We start from the raw sequence: 20505 nt of genomic DNA, 5'->3' as shown, positions 1-20505 counted from the left end.
CACATATATAGGTCCTAAATGCCAGCAAAGTCTTAAAGGAAAATATAGCAGTAAGTTGAAAAAACAGATTGCAAAAGTTAGACATCATCTTAAATCTTAAATTAAAAATAAAAGTGTCTCCCTTGCACACGTGTGCATTCACACACATCTAAGAGAAAAATTAACACATACTTTAAAAGGCTTCTACAAATATTTATAGTGACATTCTAGGGCTTTCATGCTACTTAGCTTAAACCAAACGGACAGCTCCCATGTGCAGTGGTTCTCAGTCATTAAAATGCAAAGTCATTTGAACAGTTATTGAAAACGACAAAAACTCAAGAGTCCACTCTTATAAAATCTAAGAATTAGTAACTCTAGGTTGGTAACTCACTTTTTTTCCCTGATTTTTGTTAAGTTAAAACATAATAAAACTGACCAGGGTAGTCCAGATACACACACACACACACACACACACACACACACACACACACACACACACACACACACACACCACACACACTCTTAGGTACAATGAATTTAGGTAATTAGCTTAAGTTTATCTAATGAATAAGTGATAAGAAAAACAACTAAACACTCTGGCTCTCAGTCAAAAATCTTAATGCTTATAAAGCATTTCTCCAATAGGCATTCCACTAAATGATAGCATACATGTTTTTTGATCAATAAGTCTGGAAAATGTGGAAGTGACTGGCACGCTATCTTGGAATCTTTAAAATACTAAAGTGCATCATAAATTTCCAGACTTCAATTTGACTTTTTTCATAGAACACATACCAAAATCTGCAATAGCAATTCTGGGAACACCAGTTTAGAAAACATGGGCCCTACTATACTAATCAACTTCCAAAAAGTTTTTGTTCTGAAAACATGTTTTTCTTCTGAAACACCAAAAAAAAAATTAATAGGAAGTATGATTTTTGAAGATATTTGGGATAATGCATTATTGATAAATCTATCTCCAGGGCCTAGCACTTTCCGTAACACTCAATAAACACTGACACAAATCTAGAACTTTCAAGTAAAATAAAACGAAATAATTTTAAAGTAATGAGAAAACTCAAATCCAAAATACCGTCTTTTCAATGTTATAAAGAAATAAAATACCTATGTTGTGCTGAATTTTCAATGCTATTGTAGTTTTAATTGGTTGTTTTGGTTGTTCATCATCTGTGTTGTCCAATGAAGCTTCTGTATTCATAGAGGAACTCACACAAGCTGCAAGAAAACAAGAATAAATCCTAAATAAAATAAGAATAATTACCATTTAAAAATGAGTTTTAAAGAACATTATAAAGAACATACACAATGAACTCCAGTTTCCCTCAACTTGACTTTTTTATAACATTGAATTTGCTCATTACCAAATGCAGGTGAATTAAATTTCATGGACTATATATGAAACTGACATAATTTTTAAAATAGTTTATGTGGTTTCATGACCAAATGAAATCAGAGAGCCACTAAGCTAGTTCCAAATGACTCCCACAAGCTATAATTTGTTTACTATGTAGTAGTAGAGATAAACTGATACCAAATGTCAAACTAGATAGAAGCAGGGTAACATTCACTCTTTTTTTTTAAAGATTTTTTTTTGTTGGGGAATTGGGGGAGGGGATCAGCGCTGGGGAATCGGGGAAGGGAAACAGGCAAGTTACTGTTGTTTTGTTCTTCAGTCTAGTTGTAGAGGACGTTGCTTCACTGGCCCAAGTTGGCACTGTCATTGTGCTGTTCCTGGTTGAGGCAGATCAATCGCCGGCTTCTGGATGTCCGCTCACGGCGGCTGCTGGCGGCTCACGCTGGCTGCTGGCTACACATGGTAGCTTATGGCAACCCACTGCCACAGGGTCTGCAGACTATGCTGTCGCCGTGACTCACGGCAGCCCAGCTCCAGGTTGAGCTGTTGTTCAGCATCTTAGCTGTAGAGGGCAGTGTCACTGGCCCTCATACGTGAGATCCAAACCGGGGCCCTCTGGCATCCCAAGCCAGTTCTTAACCAACGTGCCACTCGGGCGGCCCACCTTCACTCTTGATTGGGATTAATTTATATCATAATTTCAAATAATTAGATATTAATAATAAAAGCAGGGTTCAGCAAACTGCAGCTGATGGGCCAAATGGCAGCACATGGGCCAGACCTTCTGTGCCCACAAACCTAAAATATTAACTGTTTGGCCCCAGAAACAGAAAGAGTTTGCTGACTCTTCATCTACCTGGAAATTTGAAATATACAAGCAAAATATAATAAAAAATGTGGCCTTAAAAAAACTCAATGTTAAGTAACACAAGCATATTATCTCATTTTTACAGATAGAAAACATTGTAAAACCTGATAAGTGCATATTTAAGGGCCATGGGCAGCAGATTGACGATTCAAATACAAGTTCTCTTTCTACTTCATTATGCTGACAATAATTTACGCAGGTTAGCCTGGCTGAATTGAATACTGATTAAAAGTGTTTGAACTGAAAACATCCTTAGAGATCACACAGACCAGTGCTTTCTTTTTTTGTTTTTCCCCTAGTGCTAGAGTCTGGCAGAGAATTCCAGTATGTAAAACAGATGCCAGTAGAATTACTCTGGTTGAAGCAAGGATGGAGGGCTCCTGGAGCCAGAACCCCACCTTCCTCTCAGAGGTGGCAGTGGAGTGGGGTTCGTTAGAACTCCAGGGAAACTATGTTTGAAATCAACTACTTCATGCTGATCCCTTTATTTACAAAGAGGAAAAGATGACCACACAGTGAGAGACAGCAAACACTACTGTCTAAATTCAAAGTAAAAGAGCCTATTGTTTGGATTTAAAATGTCCTTATAGACATGTGTATATCCTAATATGCTAGCACAGGCCCACAAGGATGACACATGACTTACTGAAATGTTGGGTTGTCGGAAAAGTCATGACGTATTTTTTCTATGTTTTTCGTTGCAAAAATGTGTCATGACTTTCCCGACAACCCAAATAGACGTTTATGGTACCAAAATGGATGAAAAAAAAAAGAAAAAACTGCCTACTTCTCTTCAGTTTCCCATGAAGAAAAATTTGTTCATTTTCAGATATAATCCTTAGTATCTACCTCATCAAAACCAAGGGAACCACCATTCTTTTTTATCCTTTCAAGCACATGACTAAAATATTTTAAAAACAAACACACACAAAACACTCCTCTTTTTTTTTCTACGCCCATATCAAATTAGTCACCAAGGAAAACCAGTCTCCTATATTTCCAGCTCCGGGTTTTTTCAAGGGCCAGAACAGCTTAGTTCTAGACTACATCAGTCCACCAGCTTCGTATTTCCGTAACTTCATCTATAGGTCTAAAAGTTGATTGGACAGTGCAGCTTTATTCATGCACACACACACAGACATACTTTGGCTTTTCTATTAGCAAACATCACTGGCTAAGAAGCTTTCTCTTTGGGCACTAAAAAAGTTATATCAGATAACAAATAAATCAAAATAAGGGATGATGCATAAATTATACCTATTTGCTACAAGAATATACCTCTTGTATATAAAGAGCACAAAAATGGTTTTATTTGTCATGATATATTACTTACACATTTAATACTGATTTGTTATAAGTGAAGATCCTTCTCTAGTAGGTCAAGTCCTCTGCATAAATAACTTACTTCTATACAAAAAGGCATTCCATTTCATTGCTCTGCTACTTCCATTTTAAAACCTGTTATAAAAAATCCTGTGATTTGATAATTTTATGGAAGCAGAGCATTTCCCGAGGATGAATAAGGCCTTGTCATAACAATTTACTTGTATTTGTTTTGGGTGGGCCCTGTAGGTTTTTAATTCAAATCTCAGACACTATGTTATTTTACCAATACTTTAACATGTTATCTGAATTTCAAATGCAAGTAGCATAATTCAACAGAAAATCGGGTCTTAACCATTCCTTAAAATCAGGTAATTTTAACTTTAGACAAATCCCAAATTAATCATGTAAGAAAATAACCTTAAGTGACAGTAAACAAAAGAGAAAACAAGGGCCCTGATGAATGCATGTGAAGTTGTGCGTGTGCTCCAGTTCATTCCAAGCTGCTGATAGGCAGACAGGACGATTTCAAAGCTTAAAATGAAATATCAGGGCTTGAACTCCTTGGTTAGCTGTCTTCTTCCCCATCCCTGAATCCTAAATTAATGAGGTCTCACTATAGCTACTGATTTAGCTTAAGAAAAATACATCTTCAGTATTACTTTTTCTTTATAATTAAATTGTCAACGTTTAACTGAACAATAAAAATTAGTTTCAGCTCAGGTATCAAGACAGAATTCATAAAGATGAGTTTCATCAGATTTTAAAGGTGTGTCTCCAAATTTTTAGCTAGTGCTGCGGATAGAGTACATCTGAATTAAGTGAGTATCTATGCCGAGATGACTAATGCATCTAAGAAATTTTAAAGCCATACTGATCCCTCACCTTAAATGAGTCATTTGGACAAACAAATTGTCCTTCATCCCTTATTAAATCATTTAAAAGTATGTTATTTTAAGTACTTACTTGGCAAAATATGTATTTTAAACATAGCAACTACTTGGCAACTATATTATAGAACAGAAATAATTAAATAAAAATCAAACAAATAATATCATTAAATACTTAGAAAATAAAGTCAGATAATTATAACAAGTTTAACATTCCTAAATGTACAGTAATTGATTTTAATTTTTGAATTTAAACATGTGAACTCTAATTTCAAATATTTAGGAAAATCCATGTACACTATAAAACATTACTTTCATATTTTAACATTCATGTTTTTCATTATAATTCAGGAGAGTAATTATTTAAAAGTCTTATAATAATTCTCGTTAATATCATGCTGCATTTATATATCTCTGTTTAGAAAGTTTTCTCCCTAATATTTTTACTAATTCTCATATCAACCCCAAGAGAATCTATTAATAGGACAATCAAAGCTTAATAAGGTTTAAGGTTACACAGCTGTAAGTGGCAGACTTGGACTCAGCTAAAATGCTATCTTGGTAAAATTATGCATCTAATATTTTCCTTTTTTTTGAATTTTTATAAGAGTTTATTTGAGTCCAACTGACGACATACGTGGGGGAGCAAGATCTCAAATGCTCCTTAAATATTTTCAGCTAAACTAATGAATGGATGCATGAGTAAATGAGTGAATGAGTAAGTGACTAAAATTCTAAACCAATAGGATGTTAAAAGCACTTAATTTTTCTATTAAAATGTTTATGTTTTTACCCTATCCCATAATTTAGGAATGTTATTTTGCCATTAAAAGTGTACTAATTATTAAATCATTCCTTTTAATTCAACAAATATTTGATGAGGCAAAACTAATATAACTCTAGATCACTCATATTCTTGGCCACAATACATCTGATGCCTGTGTTCAATTCCTAAAAAGCCTAGAGTTACTTCTGTACTCATCCTTCAAAATGAATTCAAATGTCACCTGCTCTGAAAAGCTTTCCCTGAGTCCTTCATAGGGATAGTGCCTGTGCTAAAAGTTCTGACAGTTCTCCACTCATTCCTCTATTATAGAACTAATCATGTTGTTTTAGAATAACCCATTTCTTTGTATTTTTCACTATACTTTGAGCTTCTTGAGAGTCAGGACTACATATCTGAACCTCTGGAACTCCAACACCTAATATATTGGGTTGTTGGAAAAGTCATGACGTATTTTTCTACGTTTTTCGTTGCAAAACTGCATCATGACCTTTCCAACAACCCAATATAATAGGTAATCAACAGTAATCAATCAATCACTCAGCTATGCTTTAAGATTCAAAAACAGGGCAGCATCCTAAGAGAATCATACCTACCATATTGAAGTAGTATCTTCAACACCGTACATAATATTAGAAAAATATATAATAGCATGTAGAAACTATGAGTTTGATATAGCATATATATGAGGTGTGACTAAAAAATATGGTGAATGTTTAAATAAAAAAATGTATTACAGTAACAGACACATTGCCATTAATCCCCCTCAAAATACGCCCCCTCGCTTCGAACACACTTATCCCATCATTCTTGCCACTTCCTGAAGTAGTTCTGGAAGTCCTCTTTCGTGAGTGTCTTTACTTCCATCCTCCATCATGACAACATTCTGTGTCACACATCACTTCTGGTACGGCAATTTCTATCAAATAAAAACATTACGGTGTGTCCTCATCCACCTTATTCACCGAATCTGGCACTGTGTGACTTCTGGCTCTTCCCCAAAGTCAAAATGATCATGAAAGGTAAACCTTTTGAATGGATTCAGGACATCGAGGCAGCCACAACAGCACAACTAAAGACACTCACGAAAGAGGACTTCCACAACTGCTTCAGAAAGTGGCAAGAACGATGGGAAAAGTGTGTTTGAAGTGAGGGGAAGTATTCTGAAGAGGATTAATGGCAATGTGTCTTTTACTGTAATAATTTTTTTTGGTAATTTAAACATTCACCGTATCTTGTGATCACACCTCATACATATTTAACATGGCCTTAACAATGTTAATGATGACGCTACTGAAGGAACTAAGAGTAACTAAAGTTAAATTCTTTGTTACTCTTAGGTCCTTATTACACGCTCTGAATAATTAATAATGCATCACATTCTATCTTTCAAATCAGATTATAGGCTTCTTAAGGAAAGAAATCTAGTCATTGATTTGTATCTATCACACTGTCTTGAACGGAACATATGCTTAACAAATATTTGATAAAAGTACATACTAAATGCTATAAACTAGAATTACTATTTCTTGGGTAACAGTTAGTGCTATGTATTGTCATATGTTCTAAATGTTCTACACCCCTTAAAATGTTCTGAACTATTGAGCCCTAGGGCTATGATCATTTTATCCTCTTTAAATCTTCATCATGTTCAGTGCTGTACACTACACAAACCTTAGAAACCCTTAGAAACCTTATGTCTGGCTAGGCATAAGCTTAGAATTTTTCAAGCATAAAATAAGGATGAAAAACAGGTATGCTATAGTTTCCTAAAAATGACATATTCAGTATATGTCACTCAGTTTGATAACAAATATTTATGAATACCTATCATGTTTTAGGCATGGAGCTCAGAGAAATAAACATTCTAGGTACTTACTTTCAAAAATCTTACAGTCCAATGTACAAGATTAACATTAACTATGCAACATGCCACTGAAAAGTAAAATAGTTACAAGTATACAAAGTAGTTAAAAGAGCAGCACAGAACTACAATAATGTATAATGAAGAAATTCACCTAGTCCAGGCACATAAAAGTTGGTATCTACACAGGTTTAAAAAGATTCTATTTAGCTCCCTGAAGACAGGATCAGTATCTTATCGTTCTTTAAACCCAAACCCTAGGACTAACAAAATTAGTAACTGGTTCATTTAACAAATATTTTCTGAGGACCCATGATGTGTTATGGCTGGGTTCTTAGTAAAGTGCTGGAAATACAGCAGTGAACAGAGAGGCGAAGTCCCTTCCCCGTGAATCTTATGGAAAAATCAATGTTTGCTGACATGCACATATTATGGTTTCATAAGAGTTTGCATTTCTTGTGTTTTTGTTTTTGTGGGAGGCTGTCAACCAATCCCGTCATAATTGCCCGCCTTAAGAATGTAATATTGTGGTGGAAGCTACTTGGATTTTTTTTTTTTAAGTCTTAGCAGTATAAACAATGAATATTAACCTCTTTTGTTAACTGACATTAATAACTATAATTAGCTGTTTCTAAAGTATAAAATACAAACTAGTCTATAAACTTATGTTTAAAATACAACATGAAATTCAATGCAATAAAAATACCGCTTAAGACAGATGGTAGTGTTAAAAAAATCTAATTGAAATCTCTCTCTTCCTAGTCTTTTATACCTGATTTGTAAAGTAAGTTGTGATAGGGCAAGTTTTGCATAGAATGCTACCTGCTACCCTTAGTCATCCCTAATTCGGCAATGTGATCTGCACTAAGAATGTGTCAAATAATTCAAAATATAAAAACCATAGATGATCAAAGAGCCAAGATTCTGGTCAACAAGTGATAAGTTACACTGACATAATCAAAATGAAATTAAGCCAGAATAATGTAACATCATTCATTTAAGTTCAAAAATATTTTTTTAATGATGGAATTAAGACTGGCCAGCTAACGTAAGTATCTAGATAAATGGAAAGTAATAGTCCTAGAGTCTGTATTGGTTAGGTCTCATGGAAACAGTAAAACAAAATTATTAGGAAAAAAGCTGACTCTAGAACCAAACTGCTCAAGTTTACGCTCCATTTACTAGCTAAATAACCTGAAAAAGTTACTTGATGTTTCTGAGCCTCAATTCTCTCATCTGGAAAATGGGGCTAATAATAATGTATCTACATCATAGGTTTGTTATAAGGCTTAAATGATTTCATATTTCTAAGGCTCTTAAAATAGTGCCTGACACATAGTAGGTTCTATATAAATAATAGATAATATTATTATTAGAGTGCTAGGTTCAATTTAGGGTAATATATTTCAAGAAAGGCAAACCAGGGTATATTTAAAGTAGTTTGTAATCTTTCTTCAGTCACGAACCCTTTGAAAGCTATAGATATTTTCCTCAGAAAAAATAATACAATTATTTTCAAGTGGTTTGTGAATCTCCTGAAAGCCAGCTACGACCCCAAGGGTTTTGGGCCCCACAGGTTAAAAATTCCTATCTAGAGGAAGGCAAATAAGGTAATAAGAAAAAATAAGGTCTGGAAACTATAACAAAGAGAATGGTTGAAGGCATGTGGGACTATCTGGCCTTGGAATATTTAGAACATGACAGGTCCCCTCAAATTTAAAGCACAGCCTCAATACCCATCTGCTAGGAATACAGATTTCAGTATTATGAGACAGAAGATGAACTAGGTCAACTCTAATGATTCCCACATAAAATTCATTCAGGTTATCAACAACGAAAGGGGTCAAGAACTATTGGTAGGCATTAGTGACAGAAATGAATAAAATAAACAAAAATCCCTGCCCTCACAATTCTAAGTTTCGTTGGCAGAGATATCGTATTTACTAACATGGGAAAACGTATTTTGGAAAGTAGCAAGTATTTTTGCAAATCTCTATCAATTAGGGAAACTGATATAGCTATACCATTTAAAATATTAGTTTTCAGGCCGGCCGAGTGGCTCAGCTGTTAAGAGTTTGCTTGGGAGCGCAGGCTCTGAGCAGCAGGGCTGCGGTTCGGATCCCACATTGAGGGCCAGTGACGCTCGCCCTCTACAGCTAAGATGATGAACAACAGCTCGACCTGGAGCTGGGCTGCTGTGAGTCACCGGCGACTGAGTAGGATGCAGCAGGGCTGCAGTGGGCTGCTATGGGCTGCGTGAGTGTCTGGCAGCCAGCATGAGCGGCTGGTAGCCGGTGTGAGCTACTGGGAGCTGCTGTAAGTGGCTGACCAACGACTGGCGACCGATTGCCTCACCAGGAAAGAGCACAATGATCATGCCAACATGGGCCAGTGAAGCGACATCCTCCACAACTAGACTGAAGAACAAAATAGCAATTTGTCTACCTGTCTGTTCCCCTTCCCCGATTCCCCAACGCTGTTATCCTCCCCCTAAATCCCCAATAAAATCTTTAAAATAAAATAAAATATTAGTTTTCAGGAAACTGAAACACAGTTGCTGCTTTAACATTAGGTACTGAGCAATTTAGTGGGGTTTTTTCCTTCCTTTAAAACAAACTTACTATTCCACATCATGATTGATACTAACCTGGATATGCTGAAAAAAAAACCTGGTGGTCTTCAACTAATCTGAGCCTTTACTGACAGACTTGAAAGTCACCAAACAAATATTTACTTGACTCACCATATTAACAAGAGAACTCTGTTTTTGTTTTTGTTTTTTTTAAGCTGAGCCATCCTGCCACCTGTTGGCAGCTCAGTGGCAGCTCAGCTCGGGCTGGACTCAAACCACTGTTGCTCAGAGCTCAAACCGGTGAGCGAGCTCTTAACCAACTGAGCCACTCGGCCGGCCCAACAAGAGAACTCTGAATCAAACACTCTACTCTTGTGAGGAGTGGGAATAGTTAAGAAGAGAAATAATTAAGAAATTAGAATTAGAAAAAGTACTTAAAAATTGCCATATTCAAATTTCATAACATCCATGTTCAAAAGTAACCTAAAGATTTTCTACGATATCAGAATTTTCAAGCTTGATAAATGGCTATGTACTCATTATTCACTGATATTTGCAAATAATTACTTTTATCACATATTTTTAAATGTTTCAGGAAAACTGTCATACACATATACATACACATTTATTTATAGACATATTTTCTTATCCCACTCTCACTAGAAACAAAAAACAAAAAAAAAAAGCAAAGCAAAACAGAAAGAACACCCTTTCAAAATGTAAGGTCAAATGCGAAAGTGATGGCTAGGGGGAAGAAAATGTGTTATACAATTAGATGGTATGGCAAATCTATGCTCTATAAAAACTCTTGATCTAATTTTTTGCAATTCCCCATATCAGCTTAGTATCCCAATTATATGAAAGGGAGAGGAAAATAAAGGCAAATCGCATGAAGACATTTAATAAAGTATTTAAAAATTTTTTTGTGACATGATACTTAACCAAATAACTAATCACGATAATAGACTTTGAGGAAACTTCTCTTATAATAAAGAAATACCTTAAAACTATGTACAAATTTCCACCTATTTAAGAATAAACTTATTTTATGAAGATGTACTTCGTAGACTGGAAAAACCTAAAGTACCTTAAATTTTGGTACAATTTTCCAGGAAAACACTGCATGTTTATATATGTAGAAATTAAACAGACACATTTTAAAATGCCTCCCAAGCATCGAACAGAGCTAGCTTTAAGAAAATCAAAAGATGTGGTATTAAAACTAGATGTCTCATAGGTAATCTTAGCAGTAGTCTATTCAGGTTCCAAAACATCACATAATTACCTGTGTTTATTTCCTCTGCAATTTCCAAATCTTCTATTTGAATCCTATGATCTAACATTTCTATAAAATGGTCTCTGATTTCTTCAGCTGACTCATCGCCAAATTTATAATCACATAACATTACAGTGGATCCCGGAATGGGGACAAAAACTCGGTGAGGGAGGATGTGAAACTCATTTTCAGAATCTAAAAGGAGAAGAAACATTATTGATATTTAGATAGGTGTGTCACTGGTATCAATGACATATACAGGTATATGAACGCATTATATACCCACAGAAAGAAAACCTAAAAGGTATTTTCACTTTCTAACTGATCTACCACAAAATTGCTTTTACTGAATCTTGCCTCACCTCAATACCCCTGGCCTCTGCGAGACCCTAAAAGATAATCCTACGAAACAGACACTTATGACTGCCTTCAATGTGAGGACACTGTTGATTATATGTGCTTGTATTATCCACTGTCTTATGGAGGAATACCTAAGGAGAAAATTTTGTCCCTGGTCTCAGAAGTGGTCATTTTTCTTGTTTGTTTTAACTTCACAAGTACTAAAGTTTATAAATCATTTCTTCCTCTTCTTTATAAAAGTTTGGAGCCAAAGTAGTGGCCCATCTACATCAAGATTATAGAACATGCTAGCATACAATTTTGTACAATGTATGTAAAAAACAATCTCATCACTGACTTCACCTGACTCGATGCTAGCTGGCCCCGATATCAAACATGTGCAGGACATGGAGACGCACGCTTTGTATACTAACCTCCCTCCCAGCTCCATTTTGCTATCTTTTCATTTCCCTTTGCCCCGTTCTTATTACCAGTATTTATTATTCTGATCAAGTTCTTAGTCTTTGGACCTTATATGCTCTGCGTAATTAGTAATGCATACACGGTCTGTCTTCCACATCGATTATCAGCTTCTTGAGGGAAAAAGTCTGGTCATGGATTTGTATGTATCCCATTGCCTTGAACAGAGTAAATGCTTAATGAGCATCTGATAGACATACTAACTGTGCAAACTAGAATTAATATTTCTGGGGCAGCATGAGTACTACATATTGTCGTAAACAGCATGAAGTAATTTTTAGAAAAATAATCTGGATCTAAATAAATAATGAATAACTATATTTCATTCTTCTTTGAATACTCAAAGTAAAATACATTTCCCTCAATTTATAACATAGACACTCGTCCACATAAATACAATTATTGTTTGGTTCTAATGAACTATTAACAAAGATAAAGATTTTGTGTATGCAACAACATGGAGGGACCTATAGGGTATTATGCTAAGTGAAATAAGTCAGACAAAGAGAAATACCATCTGATCTCACTCGTACGTAGACTCTAAAGAACAAAATAAAGGAAAAAACAAAACAGAAATAGACTCATAGATACAGAGAACAAATGGATGGTTGCCAGAAGGGAGGGGTATTGGGGCCTGGGTGAAAAAAGGGAAGAAATTAAGGAGCACAAATTAGCAGTTACAAAACAGTCATGGGGATGTAAAGTACAGCATAGGGAGTATAGTCAATAACGTTGCAACAACTATTTATGGTGGCAGCTGGGTACTAGACTAATCAGGGGGATCACTTCGTAAATTATATAAACATCTAATTACTATGCTGTATAACTGAAATTAATATTGAATGTCAACTGTAATTGGAAAAAAATCAATCAGTGAATTAATAAATAAAAACAACAACAAAAAAGTTTTTGTGTAATGGATGACCTCTTTCAGCATTGGATATGATTTCAAAAGCTACCAATGTATAGACAGTAGAAAAGTAGGGCTCACTTTAATAAGTAATCTACACTTCCTTGTCAAGAGACTGGCGCTAGCTTTACATAACTATCATACAAACAGAAGATAAAGAATGTCTTAAGCATCACAGGAACTGCTATGACTAAATTATGTATTCCTGCCAGATTCTCCTTATTATATTGTTTTCACAACTGGAAGAATAATTTTACTCTTTGACCAGACTGCCTCCTAGCTGTAAAATTATATTACTGCAATTTGTACAGTAGCACGTATAATAAATTGTCCACACAATGAAATTAGGAACCACCACTTACTGAGGGCTTGACTTACCAACTTGTATTAGGGGCTTTAAAAATATCATCTTATTTAATCTCACAGCCTCAAAAAGTAGCTACTGTAACTAATTTTCCACATAATATAATGAATGCTTAGATTGCTTGAATCATTTGCCTGAAGTCATTCCACTAATGGCAAAGTAGACAAAGAACGCAAGAACTTCAATCCTTGTTCTTTCCGCCAAACTACAGCCCCATCTCTTTACATAGGCCTCAAAGGCCACTCAATTACAGTGAAAAATAGTTTTTCATTGTTTTAAAAATTTAGGATTAGGTGATAACATCAGCTTCTAATATATAAAATATGTGTAGCTATCACAACTGCTATTAGAAGTAATTAATTTTACTGACATCAACAAAAATTTCAAAATACTAACTCAGTACAAAATAATACCAGGACAGTCATACAATACCATTTTTATGAAGACTTTTTAAATGGAATGGAGTATGTAACTAATGTGTGTGACAAGGTACATCGTTGGTATTAATAATGGTGCATATATCCCCATGTCACTGAAAATCCTAAAATTCACAGTTCGGTTGTAACTGCACCGTTGCTCAGAAAGTGATGGAACATTTACCACCACAAGAGCTCCACAGTCAAGTAGCAAAAGCAAAGCCACAACGAGATGAGGCTGCAGGCTGACTGGGAGGAGCAGGGACCGGCTTTCACATAATTGCCACAACAAACATCTCAACCCAATTGCTGCATGTAAGATTTCAATTCATGTCTCAGCAGAACTATACATGATTAGTGAGCAAAACTTCAGGGTTATTTGTGAAGTATGGGAAGGACAAATGTTAAATTTGGCAATCCAGGAATCTGTAATACTAGGAATATAAAAAAAGATTACGATTAGCCCACCAAACCTAATATACTATCAGTAGTACTAAAAGAAGTTAGTTATATAGAGGAGTATTTTATATACTCCTAGAAACAAAACTATTCCCTTAACAAGCTAATAAGTATGTTTCAATTATGTACACAGGAACTGTGAATTACAAATCCGCTCTCATCTGAATGGTAGTAAGGTGGAAATGAATGTGTAGCTTCACAAAGCATACTCAATATTATAATTTTCTTTTTGAGTAAAAAAATGGTTTTTAATACAAATTACTGAAACGATATAAAGTGTTTATGTTTCACAAAAAACAGACTAGTTATAAAAGGTTAAGGTACCATGACCCAGCCGTTTTTTTAATCTAATAAAGTCTATTAAAGTAATAGATGAGAAGTAACTAGTACACAAAAAAATTTAGTAAGAATAAGAGATTAATTGCATATATGCTACAATTTAATACCTATTAAAGAATCTACTATATAATAATTAAATTAATATTTAGATTATGAATACATTCTTGAAAAAACCTCCTAGATATTAATTTTAATAATTAGCATTAAAATGTTAACACAGTTTCCCATTCTGGCAGAAATTCACATAGAATTGTAAAAAGTATCTTCCCTGAAATTGTTAAATGCTGACAAATTTGTTATTATAAGATCTTCACAAAAAGTTTTGGGGGTGGCAACTGAAACATTTTCATTCAATAAAAAAAGTAAAAGATGACATATTGTTATAAAAGAGATAGGTAGTTATAAAAGGTGACATATCTATCTTATCTTGACATCCTATCAATTGATCACATACAAAAAAAGTACTTAATTTTATACTCATAACTTTTTTTTCTGGAATTTCATTCAAAAGCAGATCCTCAAATAGTATTTCACAACGATCCGCAACTGTATTCAATATATCCCTCTTCATTGCCTAAATAAAACAAAACAAATCACAATGAGAAATAAAATCTATTACTTTAGATTTGCATTATTTCATTACCAAAAAACCCTCACATAATTGGTTTCCCTGTATAATCATGTCCACTAAAATAACTGATACATCATTCCTTTTTTAAAATGTACATTTATTTAACATGCTTATTAAAACATTAATAGTTTAAAAGCAAAATTGCCTACCTCATCTAATCAGTAAATTAAAACTAAATGAATAAATGAAATTTTACATGTAAACAAATAATATTAGTGTTCCAAATTAGGAAATGTGTAACTATGACAAAAGTACCAGTCATCATTTTTAAAAGTTCTGAATTATATTGATATAGAACACTACCTAATAATTGTTCCTATGAATACTTTTCCTGTTATTTAAAAGTTCAATTTCCCTCAGAAGAAATGATTTCAAATGTACTAATATGTCACAGCTGTGGAGTACTTAATAAACTGGTGTAACCATCACTTTAAAAAAGGCATAAAATAGATACTCTACATATGAAAATTTGGGGACCAATTACATGGTATAATTGGACTGCACAACAGATTGGGCCTTGATTAGTTAATATCAACATAATAATTATGCAATCTGAGGTTGAAAAAAATAAAATTTTAGGATTTTTGAACACTTTGCTAACATGCTGCTGTTTTTCATATACCAGCCAATCCTCTTGTACCTGCACTGCGTCTTTCACCTTGGGTTTACTGCTGTGCACGTAAGCTCTGCATTTCACAGCGCCCTTCAGGTTTATGGAGCCGCTGCAGATCTGGACTGTGGCTGTGGATCTACGGTCGGAACTCATAAGCTAAAAGACAAAAATCAGGTTCAGTTCAATACCCAACATTATTTATTACCTATTATATGAACTACTTTATTAACTATATAAAACATTTAAACATTATAGAAGGCATCTCATGAAGTGGGAAGGAATTTTTTACTGAACCAAGTATTTGAAAATAGTCACCATAAATTACTTAAAGGCCTTTATATTTCTCCTTATAAGCTATATATATATATTTTTTTAAAGATTTTTATTGGGTAATTGGGGGGATGGGAACAGTGATGGGGAATTGGGGGAAGGGGAACAGACAAGTTGCTGTCGTTTTGTTCTTCAGTCTAGTTGTGGAGGACGCTGCTTCACTGGCCCAAGTTGGCACCATCATTGCGCTCTTCCCAGCCAAGGCAGATCAGTCGCCGGCTTCTGGATGGCCGCTCACTGCAGCTGCTGGCCGCTCATGCTGGCTGCTGGCTGCTGGCTACATACGGTAGCCCATGGCAACCCACTGCCACAGGGACTGCAGCCTACGCCGTCGCCAGCGACTCACGGCAGCCCAGCTCCAGGTTGAGCTGTTGTTCAGCATCTTAGCTGTGGAGGGCAGTGTCACTGGCCCTCATATGTGGGATCCGAACCGGGGCCCTCTGGCATCCCAAGCGAGTTCTTAACCATCGCGCCACTCGGCCGGCCCTAAGCTATATATTATTTTATGAATATTTTGAATGTTGTCTAAAATTAAACATAACTACATCTAAATTTTTTCTTACTAATACAACCATCTAAAGTACCAATAGTTAATCAATATATTCACTGAAAATATATTATTTGCAGATTACCCAACTATTAAGATGAAAAGATGTATAAATAAGACATGATTTAGTAGGAATTATAAGGTATGCAATATAAGATTTGCACAAAAATAACTGGAATACAAAGCAGAATGTGATAAATATAGTAAAATTACAATGTGTAGACACCCATTTATTTATACACTCTCAACTCATAACTTTCACAGAAAGTAATGTTATGCTCCATGGCAGAAAAAAAAAAAGCAAATCGACTATGCCTGTCACCAGAAAATGATATCAGTGGTTATAAGAAGTCACTTTCATCTCACAGTCCCATTCTCCTATAGTCTAAGGAGTTCATGCTTGGTTTTGAGATGTTTCACAGAGATTTTTAACTTTATCATTTTAGTAAGTGCCAAAACAAGGAGAGCACCAAAACACTGAACGTATTACTACAGGCTATAAAATCATAATGGAAATAAAAATCATGATTAAAAAAAAATAGACACAAACAACGTGTGCTAAGTACACCTGGAATAAACCGTTCTACAATAGGGTCAATCCTGAGGAACTAAAATAAACCACGCAACTTGGGAACAGTGCTGTGTGTTTATGCAACAAAGAACAATCAGGAAGTGATGAGGGAAAACGGTGAGGAAACCAACTCACTTCAATGTGAAGCATAAATAGTCAGTCAATGGCTAATATAATTCAAGCAAAGGCTAGTTTTTTTTAAGAATTGAAACTTAAATACAATCAAGGTTTTATTCGTAAAAAAATCTGTCACAGACCAAATGGTTCAAAAGGTTCCAGGTCCGTTCAAAATATGTGTATCATCAAACCAAGCAGCAGAGTGACAATGCGAATACTGTATTTGGAATAAGCTTCCCATGATTCTTGTAGAGATCATTAATACAACAAGGTGGGGGTGGAGGAGGAGTAATGGGCTTCCCTCATCCACTGCGCAGACATTACTACAGATGAAACTATTACATTTTGGAAAATAATGCCCTACTCTACATATTTAATGTCCAATTTACAACATATACTTTGTAATATGTAACACATTTATAATGTATGTATAGGATATATGTATAAGTTAGGGCACTGTCTTCCATAATGGACTAGGCTTTATAAATGACTATGCGTGCCAGGACGCACGCACGCACACAGACACACACACACACACACACACACACACACCAAGGAGAAGTGTTTTTAAAAGATATAAGGACTGGCTCGTTCCTTTTGGTGGAAATATATCTGAGTTTTACAAATGTGGACTCCTCTTGGTTTCTTTGGACTTAGGAACAAATTAGCTTACAAAAAGCCAGTGGGAACCTGACTTGTTCATAAATGGAAGAACTTCTATGATAGTGATATCGTATTTTGGAAAAGAAAAGATCCCTCCAGTTATGGTGACCAAAAAGCTTACAGAAGTGCTAGCACAATCTTAATGTCCAGGTAAGATTGTGACAGTCTGGATCAGGGGTCGGCAAACTGTGGCTCGCGAGCCACATGCGGCTCTTTGGGTACGTGCATGTGGCTCTACAGTCAAATTGAAAATGAAAATAACACTATCATAGTTTCATTTCTAAAATTTTTAAGGGATGTTATTCATATAGTGGTGATTTCATTTGTTTTATGGTTCTCGAATAATTTTTAAATTGTTGTGAGGGACAGGATTGGCTCTTCCGTCTCAAAAGTTTGCCGACCCCTGGTCTGGATGATAGAAGATGGCACTGGCAAGACACATGACTCAAGAAATACACAGGGTTTTAAAGGCAGAGAAAGCATATCCATAGAATAGTAAGTTAGAAAATAATGAAAACATGTTCTCAGGCTACGAAGAGCCTTGAATTAGACTTTCCTAACTAGTTAATATAGAGCAACTAAGGAATTTTAAGCAAGGAGAATGACACAATCAGTGTCTGATCCTTATACACACTCAATACACATTTTCCGAAAAAAAAACAACTAATAAGTAAATGAACAAGTGAATGAATGCAAATTGTAATTCAGAAAGATTAATCTGAAGTGATGTGCAGGATAGATTAGAAAGATTAGAATTATGGAAGATATGCCACAATATACACAAAGGTATCAGGATTTTCAGAAAAAGAATCACTTTGGACAAGAATTAATATATAGAGAGAGAAACATTAAGAGTTACTTGAGATAATGTAGGTAAAATAATATTGTAAAGCTAACTGCAGTGAAACTATAACAAAAATAAAGGAGCTTAACACTACAAAGTAAGAGGCAACAAAACTTGATGGAGGTTGAGTGGGAGGAAAGTGGCATCACATACTGATTGATTCCTTATATAATGGTTATAGAGTTTCCAGCTGGCTGACGAGTGGAATGATTGACAAAAATATACTATACTATATAATATTGAACATCATCACATTAAATTATCTCTTATGATATTATCTTCTACTCTTCTGTAGATAGTTCCACTTTACACATCTCTCAATTGCAATTTTGTCACTAAAAAAATTTCAACTGAATTGTTTCATAAACCAAGAGGTCAGGTAAGCATATAGTGAAAAGCATATAGGTAGAAGCAGAAGAATAGACTTAACGCAAAGAACACTCCTAAAATCAAAAGGAAGTAGGAAAAGAAAAAATTAAAAATACTTTTAAGGTATTGAGAAATTGAGAACTCATGTTGAGTGGCATAAACCCAATGACAATTTAGTAATGCTCTATTGCTAAACAGAGAAGAAAAAGAAGAAAATAAAACATCCTCGGAAGTCTATTTCATTCAGTTAAAAACTTACAAGGCCTAGTGATACTTCTATTTACGTTTCCAGTATAATATGGAAAGGAAAAGTTTTCTAGTCTGTTCTCAAGGGTAGTTTCAAGGAGGATTAAAATCAAAGCATTTATACTTTTAGGAATAGTTATTGGCTTTAACTTTTTATTCTTGAAGCTATCCAACTTTCAATTTCTGAAGAGATGTGCAACTTAACACAACCATATAAAAATACAAAACTTGTTAATACTGTGTGATTTTTTTTTTAATCAAATCAGAGGAGGTATAAATCTACTTCACATGAAGTATATGACAACTCTTGGCACATCTGTGCACATACCTTTTATTTTTAAATTGTTAAGAATTACTACTTTAGTCATAAAACACAACCAGGAATACTGCACACACACGTTCACAAATGTATGTATATGTACACATGTAGTATATGTGTATACATATATTTTTTAATTGATATTTACTTTATGTTAAAATTTTAATAGTCTTGGCCAAAAGACCTGAAATAGGTTTTAACATAGTATTTCTTGGGAACAACTTTCCTAGAACTAGACATTTTTTGACAGTCTCTTACATCTCTAAAATTCTTTGGCTCTTAATTATAAACATAAAAACAGAAACAATTTTATTATGGTTATTCTAAAACATAATGTATTTTAGATAAGTAGGATTTAAAAACATTTACCAATTGTGTCAGCACTCTGACATCAAAAGGTTGACTAGTTGCTTGAGCATTTCCTCGAGAAGGTTTTTTCTGGAAAAAAAATTAAAAACTAGGTTATTAAGATTGGAGTGGAACATACAATTCAGGAATTACTCTACAACTTAGAGGAAATAAACTCTTATTATTTGTTTTATTTTATATTTTTCTCTAGACATGGGACTTGGTATGTTCTGTATTAGTAGATGTGTACTCTTAAAAATCATTAATTCCCTACTTTGATTCCTTTAAAGCAAGAATTGCAAACTATGGCCCATGGGTCAAATCCAGACTACCATCAGTCTTTATAAATAAAGTTTTACTGGAACACAACCAAGATCACCCATTTACATATTGTTTGTGGCTGCTTTCATGCTACAACATCAGAGCTAAATAGTTGCAACACAGACCACATGGCCTGCGAAGTCTAAAATATTTCTCATTTGGTTTTTTTTAAGATTTTTATTGGGGAATTTGGGGGAAGGGGAACAGACAAGTTGCTATCCTTTTTGTTCTTCAGTCTAGTTGTGGAGGATGTCGCTTCACTGGCCCAAGTTGGCACCATCATTGCGCTCTTCCCGGGTGAGGCAGATCAGTCGCCGGCTTCTGGAAGGCTGCTCACTGCGGCTG

At 34.8% G+C, this 20505-nt stretch overlaps 1 protein-coding gene across 3 annotated transcripts in view; it reads right to left on the bottom strand.

Annotated features, from left to right (window-relative positions):
• ODR4 (odr-4 GPCR localization factor homolog) overlaps positions 1–20505 on the bottom strand; it is a 36943-nt gene that overhangs the window by 2164 nt on the left and 14274 nt on the right. For all 3 annotated transcript variants that reach the window (XM_019635501.1, XM_019635500.1, XM_019635502.1), the window contains exons 10-14: positions 19861–19929; positions 15513–15641; positions 14725–14815; positions 10944–11129; positions 1108–1218 (exon numbers count right to left, since the gene is read on the bottom strand). In XM_019635501.1, the coding sequence (XP_019491046.1) occupies positions 1108–1218; positions 10944–11129; positions 14725–14815; positions 15513–15641; positions 19861–19929 (586 nt within the window). The remainder of the gene's footprint in view (positions 1–1107; positions 1219–10943; positions 11130–14724; positions 14816–15512; positions 15642–19860; positions 19930–20505) is intronic.

This window comes from Hipposideros armiger, unplaced genomic scaffold (genome assembly GCF_001890085.2).
Source record: "Hipposideros armiger isolate ML-2016 unplaced genomic scaffold, ASM189008v1 scaffold_22, whole genome shotgun sequence".
Lineage (NCBI taxonomy): Eukaryota > Metazoa > Chordata > Mammalia > Chiroptera > Hipposideridae > Hipposideros > Hipposideros armiger.
The sequence above is the reverse complement of the archived record's forward strand: the minus strand, read 5'-3'. Positions and strand labels throughout refer to the sequence as shown.